At 48.7% G+C, this 22,048-nt stretch overlaps 1 protein-coding gene across 1 annotated transcript in view; it reads right to left on the minus strand.

Annotated features, from left to right (window-relative positions):
• Nucleotides 1-22,048, minus strand: part of LOC114494690 (aldehyde oxidase 2) — a 73,498-nt gene that overhangs the window by 36,716 nt on the left and 14,734 nt on the right. Inside the window, exons 9-22 of the mRNA XM_036023114.1 lie at nucleotides 21,123-21,267; nucleotides 20,490-20,582; nucleotides 15,685-15,836; nucleotides 13,995-14,088; nucleotides 11,964-12,073; nucleotides 10,461-10,645; nucleotides 9,605-9,767; nucleotides 8,219-8,311; nucleotides 6,963-7,132; nucleotides 6,268-6,382; nucleotides 4,639-4,761; nucleotides 1,989-2,085; nucleotides 1,380-1,504; nucleotides 526-659 (exon numbers count right to left, since the gene is read on the minus strand). Coding sequence (XP_035879007.1) covers nucleotides 526-659; nucleotides 1,380-1,504; nucleotides 1,989-2,085; nucleotides 4,639-4,761; nucleotides 6,268-6,382; nucleotides 6,963-7,132; nucleotides 8,219-8,311; nucleotides 9,605-9,767; nucleotides 10,461-10,645; nucleotides 11,964-12,073; nucleotides 13,995-14,088; nucleotides 15,685-15,836; nucleotides 20,490-20,582; nucleotides 21,123-21,267 — 1,799 coding nt within the window. The remainder of the gene's footprint in view (nucleotides 1-525; nucleotides 660-1,379; nucleotides 1,505-1,988; nucleotides 2,086-4,638; nucleotides 4,762-6,267; nucleotides 6,383-6,962; nucleotides 7,133-8,218; nucleotides 8,312-9,604; nucleotides 9,768-10,460; nucleotides 10,646-11,963; nucleotides 12,074-13,994; nucleotides 14,089-15,684; nucleotides 15,837-20,489; nucleotides 20,583-21,122; nucleotides 21,268-22,048) is intronic.

Below are 22,048 nucleotides of genomic sequence, written 5' to 3' on the forward strand. Positions count from 1 at the left end.
AAGCAGGGGACCATTGTCCCCCTAGGCACTCCACTCTCAGAGACAGGGCAGGCCCAGCCCTGCAGGTGTTCAACGAATGACACCACTTTTCCTTTTTATAGGAAGTTAGTATGTACAAGTTCTATCTACAAAAGACTTTTCTGATAACTCTAGGAGGGTGGGTATTATATTTACAATTAAAAAGAAAAAGAGCCCTGGCTGGTATGGCTCAGTGGATTGAGTGCCGGCCTCCAGAACAGAGAGCGACTGGTTCATTCCCAGCCAGGGCACATGCCTGGGTTGTGGGCCGGGTCCCCAGTTGGGGTGTGTGAGAGGCAACCGCACATTGATGTTTCTCTCCTTCTCTTTCTTCCTTCTTTCCCCTCTCTCTAAAAATAAATAAATAAAATCTTAAAAAAAAAGAGACAGGAGGCCAAGTCGCCCAACGACAGGTGGTTATGACAGCAGCCCAAGTGACTCTCGGGCCACTGATACACCCTCGGCTCTGACATTTTACACCCTTCTGCAGCCCCCCCGTGCACTTACTTAATAGCACCCACAGCTGCGATAGCCCCGAGGATAGCTGGTCTTCCTATTTTCCCGCCAAAACCTCCACCCACTTGTTTCACATGGCAGGTGATCTTGTTGATTGGGATGTTTAACGTAGAAGATACGGTTTTCTATAAAAGTTAGATATGGGGAAAATTTTTACAAGCATGAAATGGTAATGAAGACTTTGGTTTGCTGAAACACAACATCACAGCAAAACTCATCCACATCTACTGCTAGTACAAAAAAAAGATCGACACAGTCTGAATGTGTCTTGTGGAGCCCCACTGAGTTCATAAACATAGGTCATTGTCACAAAACAGCCTTTCCAGCAGGAAAAAAATGGCATTTTCCGGAAGGGAAACTGAGTCCTGCATTCCTGCCAGAAGCTGAAATCCTAGAAAAACCCCTAGACCTATTGTCCCAACAAGGTGAACAATAGCAAACTCATGACAACCTACCAAAGAAGTGCTCGCAGCTAAAACTAATGCTCTTGTGACTGGGGACATGAAAATGTACTATAAAGTGAGGGCTTTACTCTAAAGGTTAGCTGTAATAATTATTTTAGAGAAAACCAAGTACAGCTATAGCTTCATGCTGTCGTCTGATCAGAGTCCATTTAAGCATATTGCAAATGAATGCACTCTTTCAATCTAACGTGACTCTGGCTGTCCTATTATTTACTACTTCACAAGACCAGAAAAAATAAAAGAGCTCTGGGGTCTTAAGCTTTCCACTGATGTCCACTGCTTGTCTTCTAAGTCAAATGTCCACCAACTATGAGGCTGTGGGGATTGAAGGCCATGAGAGAACTGGAAAGTTACAGAGGTCAGGGCAGTCCTGGGCCTCACCTGCACGTGGGCTGGATCCTGCGTTGACACATGAATATCCAGTTCTTGGTCCCCTCTCTTTGGAATAACAAGCACTCTTTGTGTTTCCATGTAAAAATGCTCCTGTCCTCCAATGTGGACCTCTCCTGTGAAGGGCAGGCACAGGGAAATTCCTGAAGGTGTATGCTGGTTGGAAACTGCCATGTTGGGGAATTCAAAAGCAAGCAAGACATAAATGGGCCAGCATGGATTTGTCCTGACTGAGGAACTGATGGGTCAGCATTCATCCTGTGGCACCTGAGGGCACCTGTGCCAGAGACCACAGGGTGGGTAACAAGGTGAAAGTGCCTGGTTCTGTTCCTCACTCTGCCCTTGACTCATCAATGTCTTAGGAGTCTTTCTTCTATTTATTCGGTTGCTCCCTACCTCCCACCCTCAAAAGCTACACACACACACACACACACACACACACGCACACACACACACTTTGGAAAGAAGAGAGCTAAGAGAAATTTGGTCAAGTGCCAAGACTTTAGAAGATGGTCATTGTGAGAGGAAATCACATGTTTCCAATGTCTGCTTCAGAACAGAATCCTGCAAAGATCCTACCAAACACCCTGAGTCTCTTACCTTCAATAATTTGGTCAACTTTTCCAAATGCCTCCTCAATATTTCCTTGTTCAAGTTTTTTTTCAGGGCATAAGAATGAGTTGTGTTTTATGGCATCCTAAGGGATGGGAACAAAACACAAAAGCCTAATTCTTTGTATTCTTTTCTTCCACCAGCAGTTAAAAAAAAGGTTTTATTTACTTATTTATTTACTTAGACAGAGGGGAAGGGAGGGAGAAAGAGAGGGAGAGAAACATCAATGTGTGGCTGCCTCTCATGCACCCCTCACTGGGGACCTGGTCCACAACCCAGGCATGTGCCCTGACTGGGAATTGAACTGGCAACCCTCTGATTTGCAGGCTGGCACTCAATCCACTGAGCCATACCAGCCAGGGCCCACTGGCAGTTTTTAAATAAGATTTTATTTATTTATTTTTAGAGAGAGGGGAAGGGAGGCAAAAAGAAAGGGAAAGAAACATTGATGTGCGAGAGAAATATCAATGGGTTGCCTTGCACACACCCCCACCCTGGGACCTGGCCCCCAATCGAGGCATGTGCCCTTTCAGTTCACAGGCTGGTGCTCAGTCCACTGAGCCACACCAGCCAGGGCTGGCAATCAAAAGCCAGCCAACTCCCCAGATTGCCATGTATTGGGACACATCAATGGAGCCACACAAACAAGGAAGTACTAGAGTAGTGGGCTCGCCACAGAGGTGGTATGTCAAAGGGAATGTCTTCTAGATTGTAGAGGAAACCAACAAGGGTTAGGAAAATATTCAGAACTGAGATCTGGAGGCACTGTGATGGTCCAGAGCTTTGTGTCAAGCACTGTACAATATACAGTGTATTTAACAGACATTCTAATGTAAATTCTATCATGATCTCCATTTTCCAGATGATGAAATTAGGCATAGAGAAGTTATAATAATTTTTTCCAAGTGACGGTGCAAACAAGTGATGGAGCCAGATTTAGTTTTCAGAATCATCTTGCCTAGTGTTGAACACTTGATGGGTCAAAGCTGCAGAAAATGAAAAATATGGTTGACTTTTTCATTTTCTGCTGTACCAAGATCTCAGTAAGTCACGTCAGTACATGTGGAAGTATGTTTATCGCCATACTGTAATGTGTCATAACATAATATAATCTTATAAATAGTATATGCTATATTTAGTAAGCACTAATTATGTGCCAGGCACTATTCTACATGTATAAACTCATTTGGTCCTAGGACAACCTGATGAGGTAGGCATTATTATCATCAACCCCATTTTACAGATGAAGAAGCCACGGCACAGGCAAGCCAAGTAACTTGCCTAAGGTCATACAGTTAGTCATTGGTGCAACCAGAATTCAAACCCGGCAGTTTGCTTCTAGAACCTGTGCTTTTAACCACTACCCTACACTACCTCACATACACACATAATCACATAAATGAATGAATGGATGGGTGAATAAGTATTGGTATATATGAGTATTTTGTTGCCTACTTTTGTTTATAAAATAATTTTTTTGCTGACTCTGGGCAGTCCTATTCTGAGGGAATGCTGGATCTCTAACCCTCCTGAGTCCGAGGATATTTGGTGGGTATGTCCTCTGGGTGCACCATTTTCCCCTCGAGGAGATGGGGTTAGAATTGAAAATTTAAAAACTCATGTTAGTATCCTAGGAAAGGGAGTGAGCCTAGAAAAATGGCCTGGGCTTCTTACAGAATTGGCAAGATGGGAATTTGGATAAGAGGTGATTTGGTTTAGAAAGATCATGAAACAGTTTGAATACCAAACAAGTTGTACCTTTCAGACACATTTAAAAATGTTCAAATGGTTCACTGGGGCCTTTGAAAAACACTTATTTTCGATCACAGCTACACAAATAAGGAAGCTTCTCTTAACTCAATTACTCTGAACTTAGAGTTGGAACTTGCAAACCCCAATCCACATTGGATTTTTCAATTCTAACTTAAATATTTTTTGCATTCCCTCATCCATCCTCAGAAATGAGAGTGGAGATTTCTGTGGAATTCCATTGTAAGAATCCCACTGCTGTTGGGCTCCACCCTAAAAACATGATTGTTCCCAATGTCCAGTCTCATCATCTTCCTCAAGTAATAGAATCCCTGATTTTTGGTAGATACCTGGCTACTTGTAATAAAATCTATATTTCCCAGCTCTCCTTTCTGTTAGGCATGAGATATGACTAGGTTTTAACCAATGAGATGTACAGGAAGATATGCGCAACTTCTGGGATTGTCCTTAAAGACAGGTATATGCCCTTCATCATCACCTCATTGTCTCTGCTACCTGGAATGTGGATGTAATGGCCAGAGCTTCAGCAGCCATTATGGGCCAAAGTATGAATGGAAACCATGCATGAGGGGTAACTAGATAGAAGGAGCCCAGATCACCAACACATAGAATACCATATAATCTGGAGTGATTGTTTTAGGCTTTTTGAATGTAACAGAAAAGGAAGTTTGTATTAGTAGTTTTTCCTGTTTCTTGGAGCCAAGGCTAATTTCAATTCATACAAGTAGTATCTTTCAGAGAGAGAGCTGATCTTTTCAGAGCAAGCCAGTGACGAGAAAAAATTAGAGACCTGAATTAGTCTTGCCTTAAGGTATGTACAAAAGTACTTTTAATTCTACAACCTTATGGGAGAGACCAGCCAGCTTACCTCTATGGTGAAGATTATGGGCTCCAGATCCTCATAGGTGATCTTTACCTTTTCAATTGCACGCTTCGCCTGCACGTCTGTCTCTGCGACCACAGCACAGATGATGTGGCCCACGCACAGCACCTGTGGAAAAGACACCCGTGAAGCAGGGAGAAAATTCTGGGCAGGAGTAGGCTTAGGTCAACTGTACCAGTGGTTGGTGTCTTAGTTGTTATTGTTGAGTAATAATAACCACATTGAAGTCACATTCAGCTGCATGTGCTTGGCTAAAACATTAAAATATTTCTTAAATTAAAAAATAATTTCAATAATACAGATGTTTCCACTGGCCATTTTACTCAGTGAATGTAAACCCCGGAGTGGGTGTGAGATCGGCTATGACCTGAGCCTGCTCTGTCCTATCTAGTTAGGTTCACTCTATTGCGTGCATGGTGTCATTTCAGAGATTAAAGCTAGGGGAAGTATTTTTTGTAGAACCTGGCTCTCATGCCCCCATTCATGTGTTGAAGCCCTAACCCCTCAATGTGACTGCATTGGAGACAAAGCCTTTAAAGAGGTCATAAAGGTTAAAGGGGGTCATGAGGGTGAAGTTCTCATCCAATATGACAGATGTCCTCATAAGAAGAGGAAGAGACACCAGGGAGGCTCGGACACAGAGGAAAGGCCCTGTGAGGACCCAGGGAGGGATGGGTATCTGCAAGCCAGGCAGAAGGGCCTCCGGAGAAACAGACCTGCCACCACCTTGATCTTGGACTTTTGGCCTCCAGAACTGCGAGAAAATAAATCTCTCTTTTTTAAGCCACTCAGTCTGTGGTGTTTTGCCATGTCGGCCCGAGCAGATAATACAGTTCCTAAACAGCTGCCTGGAGTTCAGCTAAAAGAACGGGGATTCATTCCTGGGCTAGGGGAGAAACCGTCTGTGTGGACTCACGGAGAAGTGGCCACGACAGCCAGCACCGAGAACCTTCCCGCTCCACACACCGCTGCAAACTCTTCACATGTGTTAACTCATTAAAATCAGCACCACGAGGTGGATGCTGTGATTATTCCCGTTTCACAGGTGATGACACCCGAGGACACACAGCTAGTGAGGGGTGGAGCTGGAACCTGCGCTGTGGTAGTCTGGCCCAGAAACAGGTGCTCAGTGAGTGACTGTAGCCTTGGTCAAAGGTCAGACATGGCAGGAGCAGCTCTGTTAACACGGAGCGTGCGAGGTAGTGGCAGGTGAAGGAATTGGTTGGTCCAGAAAGGGAGGGAGTGCAGTGTGAATGACAGGGAGCGGCTGTGTTTTTTGTGTTCTTGTTTCTAGATCTTTCTATTCTGTCCCGATACAGATGCGCTCCTGCATTTTTCAGATGAGGGTAAATTGACTCAAGAGCACACAGTGGGAAACTAAGACTTGCTGTTTTTCTGTAATAACTTTTCTTTTTGTTATGTTACTTCCCGACTCCAGAAGAGTAGGTCCGTCTGAGTGAAGACATTAGGGGTAGAAAGAAGCTAGAAGAACTGGCACTTCTACCCACCCCTCCTTCCCGGTGGCAGGGAGGGCTGGGAGGCCATGAGAAGCCAGCTGGAGGTGGTACCTTGGTGATTGTCTACACGGGTCACCTGGAAAGGCATATTCCGTACCTCATCTACAGCCAAGATTTTGCTGTCTTCAGCACCATTGGTGCCTGGAATGTCTTTAGCTGTTATCACATCAACTACCCCGGGTAGTTCAAGGGCCTTGGAAAAATCAATTGATCTGGAAAAAGAGAAATATTTAAGAGGTAGACATCGGCAAGCTTTGAGGGCCCAGACCTCGAGGAGGGATAGAGCCTGGCTAACAATCAAAACGTGTAACAGCTGGTCCAGCTTAGGCTCTGGGCAGAGCTGACTTGCCATGGAGCAGGGTCCAGGGGGCAGCACTTCAGCTGCCGGGAGAGGAGCTGCCGAAGGGTCCGGTGTGCTTGTTGCAAAGGGGCGTCCTGAGGAAGCTTAGGGTGTGGCCTTTTACCATTCGGTAATGATGTATTTCAGTATTTTATCAGCAGCTGAATATCAGCTCTAGTTAAGAGTTATTCCTTTGAGCCCTGCCTGAGGTTGCAGTAGGGAGGTGAGGTGATCTGAGGTTGGAATGGAAGCAAGAGACCCATAACTATAGTTTTTGTTCTCTTTTCCACAGTAGCCATTTCCAGACACTGTCTCTTCCTCCTCCCGGGGCTGGTGACCTTTTCTTTACTCTTTCCACTTTAGGTCCTTCAGGTTGAGCACATGCAGAAGAATGGGCACGTTCCTCCAGGTGTGCTTTCAAAAGGCTTTTTGAAAGCTTTTCATTTACTTACATGATTTTTGCACGGGCTCTGGCACTGGTCACCAAAGCCATGGCAAGTTCTCTGTCCAGCCTGGGGATGTCACCGCAGAACATGGCTTCCCCTGTGGCGTGTTTAAGGCCTGAGAGGTGCATGATGGGGCGTCCCACCGGGTCCTGGAGGGGCTGGCAGGGAGCCACCCTCTGCAAAGGAAGACAAGAGTTGCCCTGGGAAAGCTGAAGCTTCAGAAGCGGCCTGGACAATGACCAACACCCCCGATTCGGGATTGAGAAAACACGGCTACCCTTGGGCAACAAACTCGGGCGTGGGTCGGATAAAGAGCGTGACAATTTAATGATGTAACTACACTGGGAAATGGTCATTTCAGTTATGTAGCAATACCCCACACAAGGCCAGCTTTTCGGCAAAATTGTGAAATAGGTGAGGGGGCACCACAGTTTCTCCTTTCGGTATCTACTTTTTCTAAGCTGTGCCCCTCCGCCCCTTCGTCCTGGAATTTAGAGGGTCTCCTTGCCCTGCTTTCTGACCTTTCCAGGAATCGACCTGTTCATGTATGAAGTGACCATGGTGGTGGAGGCTAAAGTGATGTAATTCCTGAGGGCAAGGGACCAAAGTCTATGCCAAAAGCCGGCTTATTGGCTTGAGCAGGACCCCTGGTGGGGGAGGGGGAGGCAAATGGCAATGGAGCCCAGCGGATCCCGACTAAGCTGCCTTGGCTGCCCCTATAAGGGTCATAAAAACATCGCTGGGGGTATAAAGCAACGGGGAAAATGTTTACCCTGGAACTCTTCTCCAGGAAGATCCGTGTGTGTGGTGTGTGGTGTGCGGAGATGGGGTGGGGGAGGAGTGGTGCTCTGGTAGAGAATAATAGATACTTTCTAAGTTGTCCTTCAAGGCTGGGTGGTTTCAGTTACATGCAGGGCTCTTGTTTTGCTGACGAGATGAAACATTTGCATAGGGGTGGAGGCTGAGCCTTGCTGCTCTCCCAAACAAATGCCTGAAGGATATCAGCTTGACAGTCTGAAGAGGCTGTCAGTCCTTAGATGTTCAAACTGCTCCAGGTTGGTTCAGCCTTGCGTGCACGTAGCAGTAGCTCAGGCCTGGTCTCAGATCCAGTACCTCCCTGAATTGGCCTAAACAAAGGGTCCACGGGCTAGCAAAAGCTACAAAGTCAGAACTGAAAATCGCAACTCTGCACTGCTGGCTTGTTCACACAGTTGCAGTTCATCTCTTAGTGGATAAATTTCTGTTAATTCAAACTCACTGACCTGGTACGTTTGGACTCCCTGGGGTACTGTGACCGGGAAATCTTCCAGAGCACTTAGGAATAGCTCTGAAACTTCAGGAGAACCAAGGTAGTCCTGAGTGAAGATTCAAAACAATACAGATAAGCTGATTAGTTTGTGATTAAGTGAAGCTTTGATTTAGGAGAAAATTTCTTGGCTAAAATTTCCATGAACCTGCACAGTCAGTGTCGCCTGAATAACCCAAATCCCCCCCTCACCTCCCAGGCATGCTACTTGGTATGCAAGTGTCTTGCCCTCCCTCTCGGCACCCTGAGGGACTGGACTGACTGGTTTGAATCTGATCCTCAGTCACCTGGAGGAGAGAGGGAGGCCTGGTGGGGAGCTGCTGGCAGATGGGAGAAGTAAGAAAATTGGGGGCTAAATAAGCCATTCCAGAATGAGCTGGAGTTCACTGTACACAAAAGAGCCCGTATACTAACTGTTTCTCTTAGCTGCTCAGCTGCTACGGAGAGCGGTACTACTGGAAAGCCCCCCTGTGTGTCCTGGAAACCCATCAATGTTCTAACTCAGAGATCACAGGGCAGCAGGGATTATCCTGTGCAATGTGGTTGGTGAGGGTCTTCGTCTGACTAGACGAAAATCAGACACTTCAGGAATGCTGGACTGTTGGGGTGAGGTTGGGGTGGGGGTACAAAGTGGGGTGAAAATTGTCATCATAATTGGGGGAGGGGGCAGGGAGGGATGGAGGGAGGGAGGGAAGGAGAGAGAGAGGGGCAGAGGGGGGACAGAGAGAGAGAGAGAGGAAAAGGGAATCTTTTGCTTAATTCCTCCAGAAATTTATAATCAGAAAATCTAGAAAGAAGCTACTTAAATATTAGCATGCAAATATGTTTTCATATTTTTGAAAAATAGAGTTTTATTTTACATTCCATATGGAAATTGAAACTTGGTTGCCTAGGGGCAGGGGTGGGAGGGTTGGCCGTAAGGGGGCAAAAGGGTAATTGGGGGGTCATGGAAATGCTCTATGTCTTCTCTGAGGCAGTGGCCACATGGGTTTACACATTTGCCAAAACTCACTGAATTTAAATAGGTGTACTTTATTATATGTGCCTATACTTTCGCCAAGTGATTTTGAAAGAAAAATAATTGCATGCCAAAGCAGGGGCACCGATAAAGTTTCACTGCCCAGGGCACGCGGTAAACACCTGTGGACGGCAGACAGTCTGGTATCTTGAGCCTTAGGAATCCGGAAGGAGGGACGGCTGGGAACCGACCCAGAACAGGTGGCAGGCATTGGTGCAGGCTGCCCACACGACAGTTTGCAAACATAGTGGAAAAGCTGGGAGCTTGTGGCTGCACGGTGCACATACAAGCCCGAGCACTTAGAGGCACAGAGGACAGCCTTACCAGCTTCTTCAGTTTCTGCAGAACTTCTAGGTAGAACTTGAAGAAGAAGCTGACCACCAGAGTCCTCTTGAACTCCACCCTGCCCCCTGGAGCTGAGCCTGGGAGGGAGACCTCGTCCAGAAGCAGCCTGCAAGCCTCCTCTAGCATCTGCTCATTCCAGCACCTGGGAGGGTTGGAGGCAGGGAGGGACCAGTTAAAGGGCTGTTCTGATCATGTGACAGGTTCTAGTGACTGGATGGTGATCATCTAGAGACCCCAGAGTCTTTTGTTAATGAGTTGGAAGAGAGCTTAGAAATCACCTAACCAAGCCCTTCAGAAAAACAGAAGCAAGAGGTGGACTGAGGGTCATGGCAGGGCGCAGAGGAAACCTGTTCCTTGAACATGAACCAAGCGTGTTCAAGAGCCAAAACACGCTGGAACCTGGCATTAAATACACAGACCACTGAGGGCCACTTCCATTATGAACTGGACAAAATTCAGACTTGGAGGCAGCTCTTCCAGAGGGAGAAAGAGGCTGCACCGGAGTGGAGGGAGGGGCAGGGGCCGCCTGGACTCCGCCTGGCGTGCACTTGTGGGGATACGGATGTCACGAGGGTACTGGGGCCGGAGGCAGTCCTCGTCATTGTTGTTGTGTTCCGCACCCAAAGAGTGCCACCTCATTAATCCAAGTCAAGTAATGTTTGATTCATGTAGGAAAACTGTGGAAAGGACAAGCAGTGTTTCTGCACGCAGGAGTTTCCATCTTCTCAGGGCTCTGCCGACACTTGCCTGAGCCAGGTTTCCACTTTCTTTTTTCTTCTCTCTTTTTTTTTTTTTGGCATCGATTTACCCTCGGGGTGCAGGGTTCACTGCCTACCTCCCTTGCAGCTGCTGGCAGGTTCTGTGAGCACCGACGGTGGCCGCCCCGACGCCGCCATAGGTGATGCTCAGGTCCTCGACGGTGTCTGTGCCTTCCTTAAAGAGGACTCGCATGCCAGCATTCACATCGGCCAAGGCGTTCTGCTGGCACTGAGCCTGCCGGAAGGCTGACACAAATTCCCACTGTGGGGACAGAAACCATGTGGAGTTATCTGAAATGTCAACACTAAGAGCACGTTTCTGCTTCTTGGTGCCACTAAGTAAGCACTTAGACCCAATCTAAAGGGACACAAAGGGCACTTGGCAGGATGATCTGAGAGCCACTTGGCTGCCTTCTTGTTCAGACCAGAAACAATGTCCTGGCAAAAGCCCCCCCGCAGGGCCTGATGCCCTCAAGGAACAGGGACCTCTGCACCCCTTTCCTGTGAGGTCAGGAGGCCCCCGCACTCTGGTTTCCAGGTGCCCTTCCCCGTGGTCTTCAGACCCCTTCATCCCTGTGAGGCTGGAGGAGTGCTTTTCCACACGATTTGCCCAAGTGCACAAGAGAGCCCCCCGCCTACCTTGGTTTGCAGAAACCACGACTTTCCATTTTGCACAGCTCACGAGGGCGTTGAAATGAACTTTCCCACAGAGCGCTAAGGAGTTCTGGACCAGGACCAAGAGTCAGAAGGGTGCTGGCTGCCCCACTGACCTCCTGGCACTGTGACTACTGGCGTGCCGGCCTGGGGTGAATGGGGATGGCCTGTGTCTCGGGCGTGTTTCCACCTGTGTGGCCACCGTGGGTGCTGTGTTTGAGTCTGCCTGTCTTTCTGCCCAGGGGCTTTTACACAGTTTGACAGGTAGCACAGTTCAAAGGTTTCACTCCACAGGGAAAATAAGTGAAGACCCCATGTGGCGGAGAGCATGACTTAATACAAGATTTCCTGCACAACCCAGCCGATTCCTGGCGTTGGATCTGTGTGTGCGTGTGTGTGCGTGTGTCTGTGTTGCCTCTCTCCGGGAAGACTGTCCTCTTGGATTCAGGTACAGTTTTGGAGAGAGGCACAGGGAACAGCGAGTGAGGACAGAGGGCCTCCTTCACCGGTGGGGGCGAGGGGTGGCCACATCAGCCCCAGGGACCCTGTGCTAGCGTGGGGAGGCCCGGCCCAGCCACCATTTCCTTGTAAGTCAGGCTGAGAAGCTCATTCCACGGCCTGAGAGCTGTAATTTCCACCTCCGGAGTCGTTCGGCGAACACAAGGAAGCAGGACCCACGGCTGACCTGACCGCAGGCCCCCATCAGGCCCCACCCCACAGCTGAGACAACACCCTAAATCCACACCCTGGGGCTGCTCGCTCGGGTGCGGGGGGGCCCCTGGGGCTGCGCCAGCAGCAGTGAACAGGAAGTTATCACTCTCCTGGCAGAGTTATTTTCCTCCTACCTGTTTTCAAGGTTGTAAGGTGACTGGGCTCAGTGATGAAAAGGGAAAAACAACTCTCAGGAGTGACCAGGGGACTCTTACCTTTCGAGAGTGAGGGATATACACAGATTGCAAAATTTCCTCGGGCTTCAGGTCTGCCCTTGGCAACCCAGCAAGAAAATGTTCGTTTAGAGGAATCTGCCGCGTGCCTTCTGTTGAGGATAAGTGACATTTCTTTCACCGTGGCAACAAGGAATGTGAGATTTATTCTGCACTTTTAAATGTCAGCAGCAAAGGAGAAAAGGGCACCTTCCTCAGCAGCGAGTGGTGCAGAGGTCTGAGTGTGCGGGAGTCAGGCCTCCGCTGCCTCCGCCACAGGGAGGGGTGGCGGCCGCTGCCTGACATTTACTCTCACCAGCACACGCGCTGTGTGAACCGGGTCTCCTCCCACCCGCCTCCAGGGTCTGCCGGGCCTGTGTGGGTTTTCATCTTTCAGCAGAGGCTGTTTAAACCTCACTCCTTCGATTCTGTGATCAAGGCCAGGACATAACTTATCCTGAGACACGGTTTGTTTCCACTAGTAATAGTGTTCAAACCATTGGGTTTGCTTTTTGTTTTTACTGCTCCTTTTGGCTCCTAAGCCAGATAATTTTAAAGGAAAGGGACGAATGCACAAAACCTTTCAGCCCCATTGTTATCACGGAGTGTTCCTCGCAGTCCCCTCCGGCTTTAGAGCGCAGTGTGTGGCTCCACAGGAGGTGCAGTGGGGAGACCACAGGCCCCCCAGCTGACCTTGGCTGGCCCTCTCTGCTGCTGGTCAGCCAGCTCATGTCCTGGCCTCACTGGAGCTGGGCTGAGCTCAGGGTGCAGGTGCTGTGGCGGAGCTGGGAGAACGGAGACCTTAAGCTGGGGGCTGACAACTGACAGCCCGGCAGAAGGACGTTTTCATTACCCTTACTACTCCTACTGAGAGTGCAGGAGGCGTCCTTCCTATCCTGATGCCCCAGCGTCTGCGCTTCTTCTCTTCTGGTCTTTGGGGGCCAGCTGGGGCCGTCCTGGACCACAGGCCTGCTGGGCTCAGCACCATGGCTGATGGGCCATCTGGGTTGAGGCCTTTCCTCTCCTCCCTCCTGGGAGGGCCCCATGCAGAGCTGAATGGAGACAGGAAAGCTTTTCTTCTGCTACCAAGTCTCTCCCAACACTGGGTTCCCACCAATCAGGGATGGGATGGTGTTGGCCAACAAACCCCTCAGGAGGTCTGCAGTGCCTGGGATAGAATTCCTGGTCATACACCCCCAAAGTTCACACAGTCGGGCTATGCACCCCAGTGCCTGGGCCCGTGTCAGCCCATGCAGGGGGGAATAATGGACGTGCTGAGCGGGATGGACAGCAGCAGTGGGTGTGTGATGGGCTGTGTGTGAAAGAAGGGAGAACAGATGGGGAAGCAGCCTGATGGACAAGAGGCAAGCACACCTGTTTGGAAATCGGACAGGCTGGGGTTCCCACCCCACACGCCTCTGCAGGCGACCTCAGCCAGGTGGCTGGATAGATTAGACACGCGGTGTGTAAAGTGTCCAGCACAGCCTGGCTCACAATTAGTGCCCGTTAAGGGGAGTGTCAGCATCCTTGGAGCAGCTGGAGGCAGCGTGGGGGCTGAGCACCTCCAGGGAGACCAGGGTAGTTTAACGTGGAGCAGCGCCAAGGGAACATCCCTCTCAGCCATTATGTAAAATTAATCATTGCCTTCCTCCCACCCCCAGAGGGCGAGGTGTCTGCCCTGTGTCCTCACCAGACTCACACGGCAACTGGGGCAGAGGTCCATGGGAATGTGAAAAGGAGGGAGCCTTTGCCTCAGCCTGGTACCCCACCCCTGGCTGACTGGTGGGCTGACTGAGCTGTGGTCCGGGGTGGGGGCTATGTGAATGTGGAGTAGTGCCGGAAGGAGGCACTAGCCACCCCTTTGCATCAGTGTGCCTTTCTCTAGGAGCCTGAGCTTCCCACGGTGCATTGAGAGCCAGAGGCATGGGCTCTGACTTAAAGAGAATCCTTAGAAAAAGACAACCCCCCCCCCCCAAACAAACCCCACCTTCAGGTGCTGCTCAGAGTGTACTGAGTGCTCAGAGTGTAGCTTACCTTTTGATATCAGATTGAGGGTAGCGTTGCCCACAGCCAGAATTGGATTCAGGTCCGAATAGCAATGCCGACTCATGACATGTCCCCCTAAGGACTAAGGAGAGGGAGTCACAGCCTGGGGCATTCTACCCCTCGAATCCTGTGCCCCACCAGCACCTGCTCCTGGCCGTCTCTGGCAGCGAAAGAGCCCTGGGAGCCTGGGCTTCCTCTGCAGGGGAGACTCCGTCCACGCTGCCTGGGAGTTCGGCTTGTGCTGGGGGCCCCCCTCCCACTGGCTACTTTGGATTGGGAGGAACCGTCACTAACTAACACTCGCCTAGCTTTTGGTGTGTTCCGCTGCTGTCAGCCTTTCCATACGCGTTCACCCATCCTCACAACAACCCAGTGAGACTGACGCTGTTTCCCCATTCTACAGCAGGAGACGCTGGGCAGAGAGAAACTGTGAGATTTGAACCAGGTCTGCTAGCTAGAAAGGGCCAGGACTGGGGTTCAAACCCCTGCAGGGAGGCTCAGTGGCCAGGTTTGAACCGCCCCCAACTCAGCTTTGGCCGCAGCACAGACTTCACACGGACCAAGTCAGGGTTCTAGGCACCCACCCATGCCACTTAGAGCAGGGGGTGCCTCTTCCCTCTTTTTGCAAGACTCTACTCAGATAGAGTCGAGGCTATAGTGTCTCAGAATGTGGGGGGCCAATGGCTGGCCGTTCAGCTCAACGCCCTCCTCCCCGCAGTGACGGAGCCCACAGTGCCCACCTGGGTTGCTGCGGTTTAGGCTGTGCCACTGGTGGGAGAGGGATCCCCAGTTTCTCTGGGGACGGCTTGACTTTAAAGTTTTTGTTTCCGCTGAGCTGAAATCTTCCTCCCTAGACTCTCATCTATTGGACAGGCTTCTACCCTTTTGACCACGTGGAATAAATCGATCTGTCCTCAGGAGTCTATAAATACTTGGGAGCAGCTCTCGTGACCCCTCTGACTGTCCGCACCCCTGCCATTCCTCTTCCTGACACGGCTCCCAGCCCCTCGCTCTCCTGCAACCATCTCCTTGCCAGGCTCCGGAGTGTCAGTCGGAGCTCTTGATGGGGGAGAGAACGCTGGAAAGCACTTGAAGGGTTTTTCAAAGGAAACGTGTCCTTCCCCAACCCCTACATCCCTAGGATTTCTAATACACCGTTAGGGGTATGGGGGAGAGGGAGCCTGTATGTTTTGAAAACATAACCATGTCTCTTCTGCTCTCTCCTGATATCAAAGATAACCAGGCCTTAACTGTTTCCTAGATCTGAGCATTGTGCTGCAGCTGTGGTCTATGCAGCCTGGCCGAGAGGAGGCTACCCTCCTTGTTGTAGGTGCTTTACTTCTGCTAACGCAGCCGCAGACTAAATTAGGTTCTTTGACAGTCTTATTACAAAACTGGCACAACCGTGAAGTCCTTTCCCCCTACAGTGCTACCTGGCTATTCAATTAAACTTCACTCAGAGTCCTCCTTTAAGTATGTTACTCAATAATGTTTGTTAAACATTAAATATTTAAGTATGTTATTCAATAATGTTTGTTAAATATTAAATATTTATCATGCCCGTCACTTCAATCTGCTGAGACGCTTTTGCATACAGATTCTGCTGATGCCCACTTCAGCATTTCGGTGAGACTGAGAAATAGGCGCGTGCGCCTGATGGGCGGGTGGGAGGACGTACCGCCAGATTCCGGATCTGCTGGCCTGCCAGGCTCTGCAGGTGCTTCAGGAGGGTTTGGTATGTCTCAGCTTTCTCCTCTGGGAGCTCAGAGACCCTCTCAGCCAAGATGTGCTTCACCTGGGCCAGACTGCAGCCTGCACCAATTGTCAGCCCTGGAAAACAAATTGTTATTGCAGATGATGTGGAAGGAGGAGCTGACATGTAATCATGATGCCAAGGCCTTGGTGTTCGCGTAGCATGGGGGCTCTCCACCCCAGCTGCTCAGGGAATCGCCAGGAACTCGACAACAGCCCAGTCACCCACTTCCTAGATCAACTGAAGCAGAATCTCTGGGCCTGGGGCTTTTTCAAAGGCTCCCCGGGTGGTTCTCCTGTGCAGCCAGGGTTAGGACATCTGGGCTGGTCTACATTCTTGTTTGAACAAACGCCAGGGAGTAGAACCTACACAGAAGGAATGACAGTAACAACCAGCAGGTAGCAGACCCTGCTGGGACTTTCTGTGACCTCCTCCTGACTGACCACACCAAGGCTGTGCAATGATGTTTTCTAATTCAGGGGAATAAACCTGATGTCATTAAAATAATGGCAAAGGCCTTTCAATTGCCTAGGCCATTGTCTAAAATCAATAATGCTGTGACTGCTGATATGTACCTTATAATTAGTTACTCTTGATGCTCAAAATCTTCAACAATTAGTTGCATGAGGGGCTCTGGCCAATTGGAATGAGCATAGCCTGTGCTAGGAGCCACCACAGGGATTACATTGAGTGTTGTTGGGTATGGGGATATTGGAGGGGTCCCCTTGGAGGGGTCCCCTTGGAGGGGCCCGGGAAGCAGCAACAATGGGAGGGCTTCCAGGAAGATTGGAGTGGTGCTATTTGCTACCTGGCAAGGAAGTAATTCAAAATTTTAACAGCCACTGCAGTCATGCTTGTGATTATCATCAGGATATTAGCCCTGGCTTTGGGGTGTCTCTATGGCATGGATATAAAGTGTTTAGATCAATCTTTGGAAGTGAAGAGGTCACCCCAATCATCAGGAGATGACTTAGTCATTTAAAATTATCCTTCACCCACTATCCGGTTCGGAATGTTTCCTTATACTCCTAGTTGGCTCTGAACTTACTCACATATTATACGTAGGTGTTGAATTTTTATTACGTGTTTTTTTCTACCTAATTAGGTGATCACAAGATTTTTCTCTTACTATGATAATGTGATAAACTAAATGATTTTCTAATGTAATATCTCCCATTCCTGATATAAAGTCTACTTGGTCATTAAAAACACATTAATCCTTCCCTTCTCTGGGGTCTGCAGGGTGAATCACTAACAGGCAGAGACTCATTTCATCACTTCCAGGGCTAGATTCTGATGGCAGATTGCAGGCTGGACTTTGATTTTTTTTGTTGTGGATTCATTTTTGAAAATATGTCACTCCCCCCACATTGCTTTGTTTTGAATCAACATTAAAAATGGTCTGACACAATACTTCCCTGGCCTCTGCCAACAAACGTGCACAACGCCTGCGGCTTTACTCATCTGAGCTAACCTAACTGACTAGGGAAACCACCAGCTGCTTTTGCTGAGCAAATCTTGAGGAAAAGCAACTGAACCACTCCTCCTCCCAGGAGTGTCTCCACCTAGGGTCCTCCCCCTTTGCTGTTTCAGTGTCTCATAAAAAGTACTCCGTAGCCTGGGATCCCCTTCTAGACCCCTCAGCTATGGTCTGTTACTTCCTATTTTTGGAGCTTGGTCTTCAACTTCTGCAAAAATCCTGGCCTTATCTTCCTCCACAGGAAAGCTGGGCAGACCAAGATTGCTCCATGCAATTCTCCCTTCCCAGAGTCTTCTTCGTAGGGAAGAAACCAGAAACAAAAAACCTGTTATCATCTTTCTAGGCTGGAAGCATCACACAGGCCAGCGGGACCATCTCCTATTTGACCTGTGTAGAAAAGGGCAGTTCAGCCCTATGGGAGAGTGCGCTGCCGGCTGCCTGCTCTGCTGCCTGCCGTCCGCACAAGCACAGATTTCAAACTCAGGTGAAGCCCAGACAATCCGCTGCGGCTGCTGTTTGGCCATCTCCATCGCTCACACTGCCCCCTCACTTTGGGCTAGGTGCGACACCGCATACTGAGAAAGTTCTCTTTACTGTAATTCCACTCATATTTTATTCCATCTTTGGTCAAAACATGGTTTGAGTTTCAGTGGACTCAAAAAGAGCTTTAACTTGGTGTGATTCTCAGAGTGTGGGTTTTGTTTCAACTCCATGCTTCTCAGAGTTCATGGGTCTATGAGGTAAAGATGCAGTGATTTTCTGGAGCACTTACTGTATTAAACATACTGTACTAAACTTAACTATATTTTGAGGGAAAAATGTATAGTGAGCTAAACATGCAGGTGACATAGATTAGAATGCAAAATTTAAACAAACATATGCCGCTGAAGAAATTTATTTTTGGGGTGGGGGTGCTGGTGGGGTGGGGGCACCTCTGGCTCCAGAGGACACCTGCCCTCCAGTTTCCTTTTCACTCCTCCAGGCCTCAGGAAGTTTGAGAATCCTGGGAAACATCCCTGGAGGCCACTAGAGGGCACTCACACTTCAATTTTGAGAAGTTCTGAAGCAAAGTCTAACCCTCAGATTTCAGAATCCGGCCCTGTTCTGCCTGCAGAGTACGAACCGAGCCGTCTGTTTGGGGTGGGCTTTGGGGCAGAGAATGGCAGTAACAAAAGATCTCTGAGTGGGAAGTGGGAGAGATGTGGCTTGGTGACCCGGCCCGCAGCCAGTTTGGAGACCTTGGGCAAGGACACTCTCCTTTTGCCTCTGGGCTTCCTCATCCATAAAACGAGGGACCGGAGTTAAGAGAAAGATTGTGAACTGTGCCCTGAAGAAGGCTCTCAGGGGCGGGTGTAGGGAGTTCAGTGACAGGGGGATGCTGAAAAGTCTGTCACCTTTTTCAATAGAACAGCTTATTGTCACTTATTTTATTTAAGATTTTTTTGAGGTCAGAGTTGTGGTGCTACAGAGGAGTTTGACACTCGTGACCTAAGTGTGGCCTGGGGCAAAGAGTAGAGGGAGGGCTTTCCATCCACACCCTTTGAACCTTCCGCTGACACTGGTTGAATCAGCTTCCAACCCATCCACTTTACTATTTGCCCTTCCTCTTCTCTCTGGGGGTGGGGGGAGGCTAACAAATTTACTGCTTTTCCTTCCATCTTCTAAGTTCTTCTAGGTTGGGCTAATTACATTCACAGAGACAGATTAACAGGAGAAAACCAAGTTCTAATACATGCGCATGGGGAACTCACACAGACATGAAAAATTCCAAAGACAGCGAGGCAACACTGGGAGGAGAAGACACTGTGGACAGAGGAGAAAAGAGAGGGAAGGGGGTTTCCAATTTCAGAAGCGAGAATGGACAATTTATAGGTGGTTGAGGAAGAGTGGAACACACATGGCAGGGAAGCTCTTGCTAGGTGACTCAGGAAACAAAAGGGGACCCAGGGGTTATCTAGCTAACAAGTCCCCTGTCTGAAGCCCTCTGTCTGCCATACTTACTTCAAATTAGGTGAAGGCTGCATCCTAAAATCTCCTTCCTGAGGCACGTTTCTCTGTCTGAATCTTTTGGGTAGAAATGGAGGGAGGGTCAAAGGTTGCCTCTGAGTCCCCCCAAATAACTTCAGGGTGGCAAACTTTGGTTCCCTTCGTCTCCTTTCTGTCAACAACAAGATTTCAGGCAAATCTAAGCTTATTCCCCTCATTTTCTGAGTGGTATGCAGGTGTGCTGTCCAAATTGGCCCAAGGCTGAAGCTGGAAAGCCAGGGTGCCGAGCCGAACTAGGCAGCGTCCCTCTCCTTGCGAATGGGTAGGGTAAGGCTAGGGAAGGGCAGGCTTGCTGGTCTGCAGCACAGCCTAAGTTTGGCTGATGATGGTTAGAGGCTAGGAAACTAGGACTCCTGGATGGCAAATGATAGAGCCAAGGCGGGTCCCCTCCACTGCCTGCCACTGACCCCCGCAAACACACGGTGGCCTGCTTTCAGTTCAGTCAAACTCCTGTTGCCTAAATTCAGGAAGTTACTATTTCTCTGCATCCCAAATTCAAGTTCCTGGTCAATCCATTCATTTGCTTTCCCATTAAGTCATTGACTGAGCTCTTATGTACGTGCACAATACTCACATGCATGTGTTTACTTGCTAGAACCTCTGGGGGATACAGAAAGGAGTAAAATAAAGTTCCTTCTGTCAGAGGAAATCCATGCATCTTGAAGGCAAAGTCTTGCATGTTTCCTTCCCACTTCGTGAATGCCTCCTTGCCTGATGATGTCTGCATGTGGTGGGCTCTTGCAATGTTGTACCCCAGGCAGATCTTTGTCCCACTTGACCTCTTGCCATCGTCCCCATGTCTGAGTGCCAGACAGTATTTCTCCTACTTTCCCCCTGCACATATCTTTGATCCCTGGAATTGACCATTCGGCCAACAGATGGATAGCACCTGTTCTCCCTTGCCGTTTTTCCATCAAAGCGACACGGCAAATTTGTTGTCTCTAGGTCACCATGGCATTCAACAGGCAAGAATCTGCCTGTGGCTATAAGGTCTTGGATGATCTCCTCTGAATACCTCATCGTCTGTGCAAAGGTTCTGATAGTAAAGTCTCCTGGTGGGATGTACATCACATCGGAAAAATGACGAAGAGTTAGAGAAAGGCCAGACAAGACGAGTGTATGAGGCATATCCAAACTATTTTCAAGTGGAAGTTTAGTGCAGGGATTAGTTTGTTGATATTTTACAACAATACCAGGAACTCACCCTCACTTGTTGTAGACACAATACTCAGCTCAGAAATCCTAGCAGGAGAGAGGAGAACTGGGTGAAAATGTCCTTGAGATCTCATTGCAGGTCCTGAAAAGTAAATATATACTTTAGACAGAGTTAGGAAACAGAAAATGCCTTTTTTTGGCATGGGAAATTTTTCATAAAAATGTTTAGATACTGCCCTGGCTGGTGTGGCTCGGTGGATTGAACACTGGCCCGAGAATCAAAGGGTTGCCAGTTTGATTCCCAATCAGGGCACATGCCTCGGTTGTGGGCCAGGTCTGCAGTAGAGGGTGAGTGAGAGGCAACCACACACTGATGTTTCTCTCCCTCTCTTTCTTCCTCCCTTCCCCTCTCTCTCAAAACAAATAAAATCTTAAAAAATAATACAATGTAATGTAATATAATATATTAATGTTTGTGTTATACTTTTAATGTAATTATATAATATGTAATTATTATATTATTAATATGTGACATAACAGTGTATTTTATAATATATTACTTTTATTATAAAGGACGGGGTGTTATCCTTAAAAAGCAGTGCCTGTAGACTGGGAGCCGGACAGGGGAGAGTAAGTGCATCTTGGCATTAACGGAAACGTGAGAACTGCGGTAATCGCTCACCCAGGGAGGTGTTGCCGAGGACGAGGGGGGCTTCAGGGTATTTCGCTTTCAGCTCCAGGAGATCCTTGAGGGTCCCAGGGGAGATCCAGGTCACCCTCTCTCCATGAAAGGTCAGGGTTCTCTTCTCTGGGTTCTCTGCCATTCTCTAAGTGCAAATGACAAATGTGTGGGCGCAGGGCACACCTGTCTTCCTGAATCAGGCAAGGTCCCAGGTGAAGGTATTTCCTTTAGGGAGATTTCAGGAATCCTGGGCTGCACTTAACCAAATAGATACCCACTACACCCATTGGCTCATGTCTGAATTTCCATAACTTGATATTTACTCCTTTAGCTTAAGACTTGTTTATGGGTAGCTCTTTGGAGACAAGTGACAATGTGAACTGGCACCTGTCACTGACATTTCAGTATAGATTAATTTAACATAATTCAGTATCGTGGCCTTAAAAATTATGATTATACTCATGCTCTTAAATTAATGCATTCAGCTTGGATTTTTCATCTAAAATCCAAACTCATTTATCTGAATGAATTCTCAATGCCTACTCTTAGATGTGTAATAGGCATCTCAAATTCAATATGTTTAAAACCAAGGTCTTCATATTTCATCCTCTTCCAAGCCTCCCACAAGAATCCCCAAAAGGAGTAACACTCTGCTCCTTAGGAAGCCTTCTCCTTCTCTGTAAATGGCTGGTTTCCAGCTGCCCAAAGCCCTGAGTCAGCCTTGACTCCTCTCTCTCTCCCACAGCCCACATCACATCCAACAGCAAACTTTGTTGGCTCTTCTTTTGAAACCCACTGGCTCCTCATCACCTGCACAGTGGCAGCCTGTCCAGCACCGCCATCTCCTAGGAGGGCATCAGTGCCCTGACTGGGCTCCCTGCTCTTCCTTTGCCCCTCTGCAAACTACGCCCATCCCGATAGCCTGC

Source organism: Phyllostomus discolor, chromosome 4 (assembly GCF_004126475.2).
Source record: "Phyllostomus discolor isolate MPI-MPIP mPhyDis1 chromosome 4, mPhyDis1.pri.v3, whole genome shotgun sequence".
NCBI lineage: Eukaryota > Metazoa > Chordata > Mammalia > Chiroptera > Phyllostomidae > Phyllostomus > Phyllostomus discolor.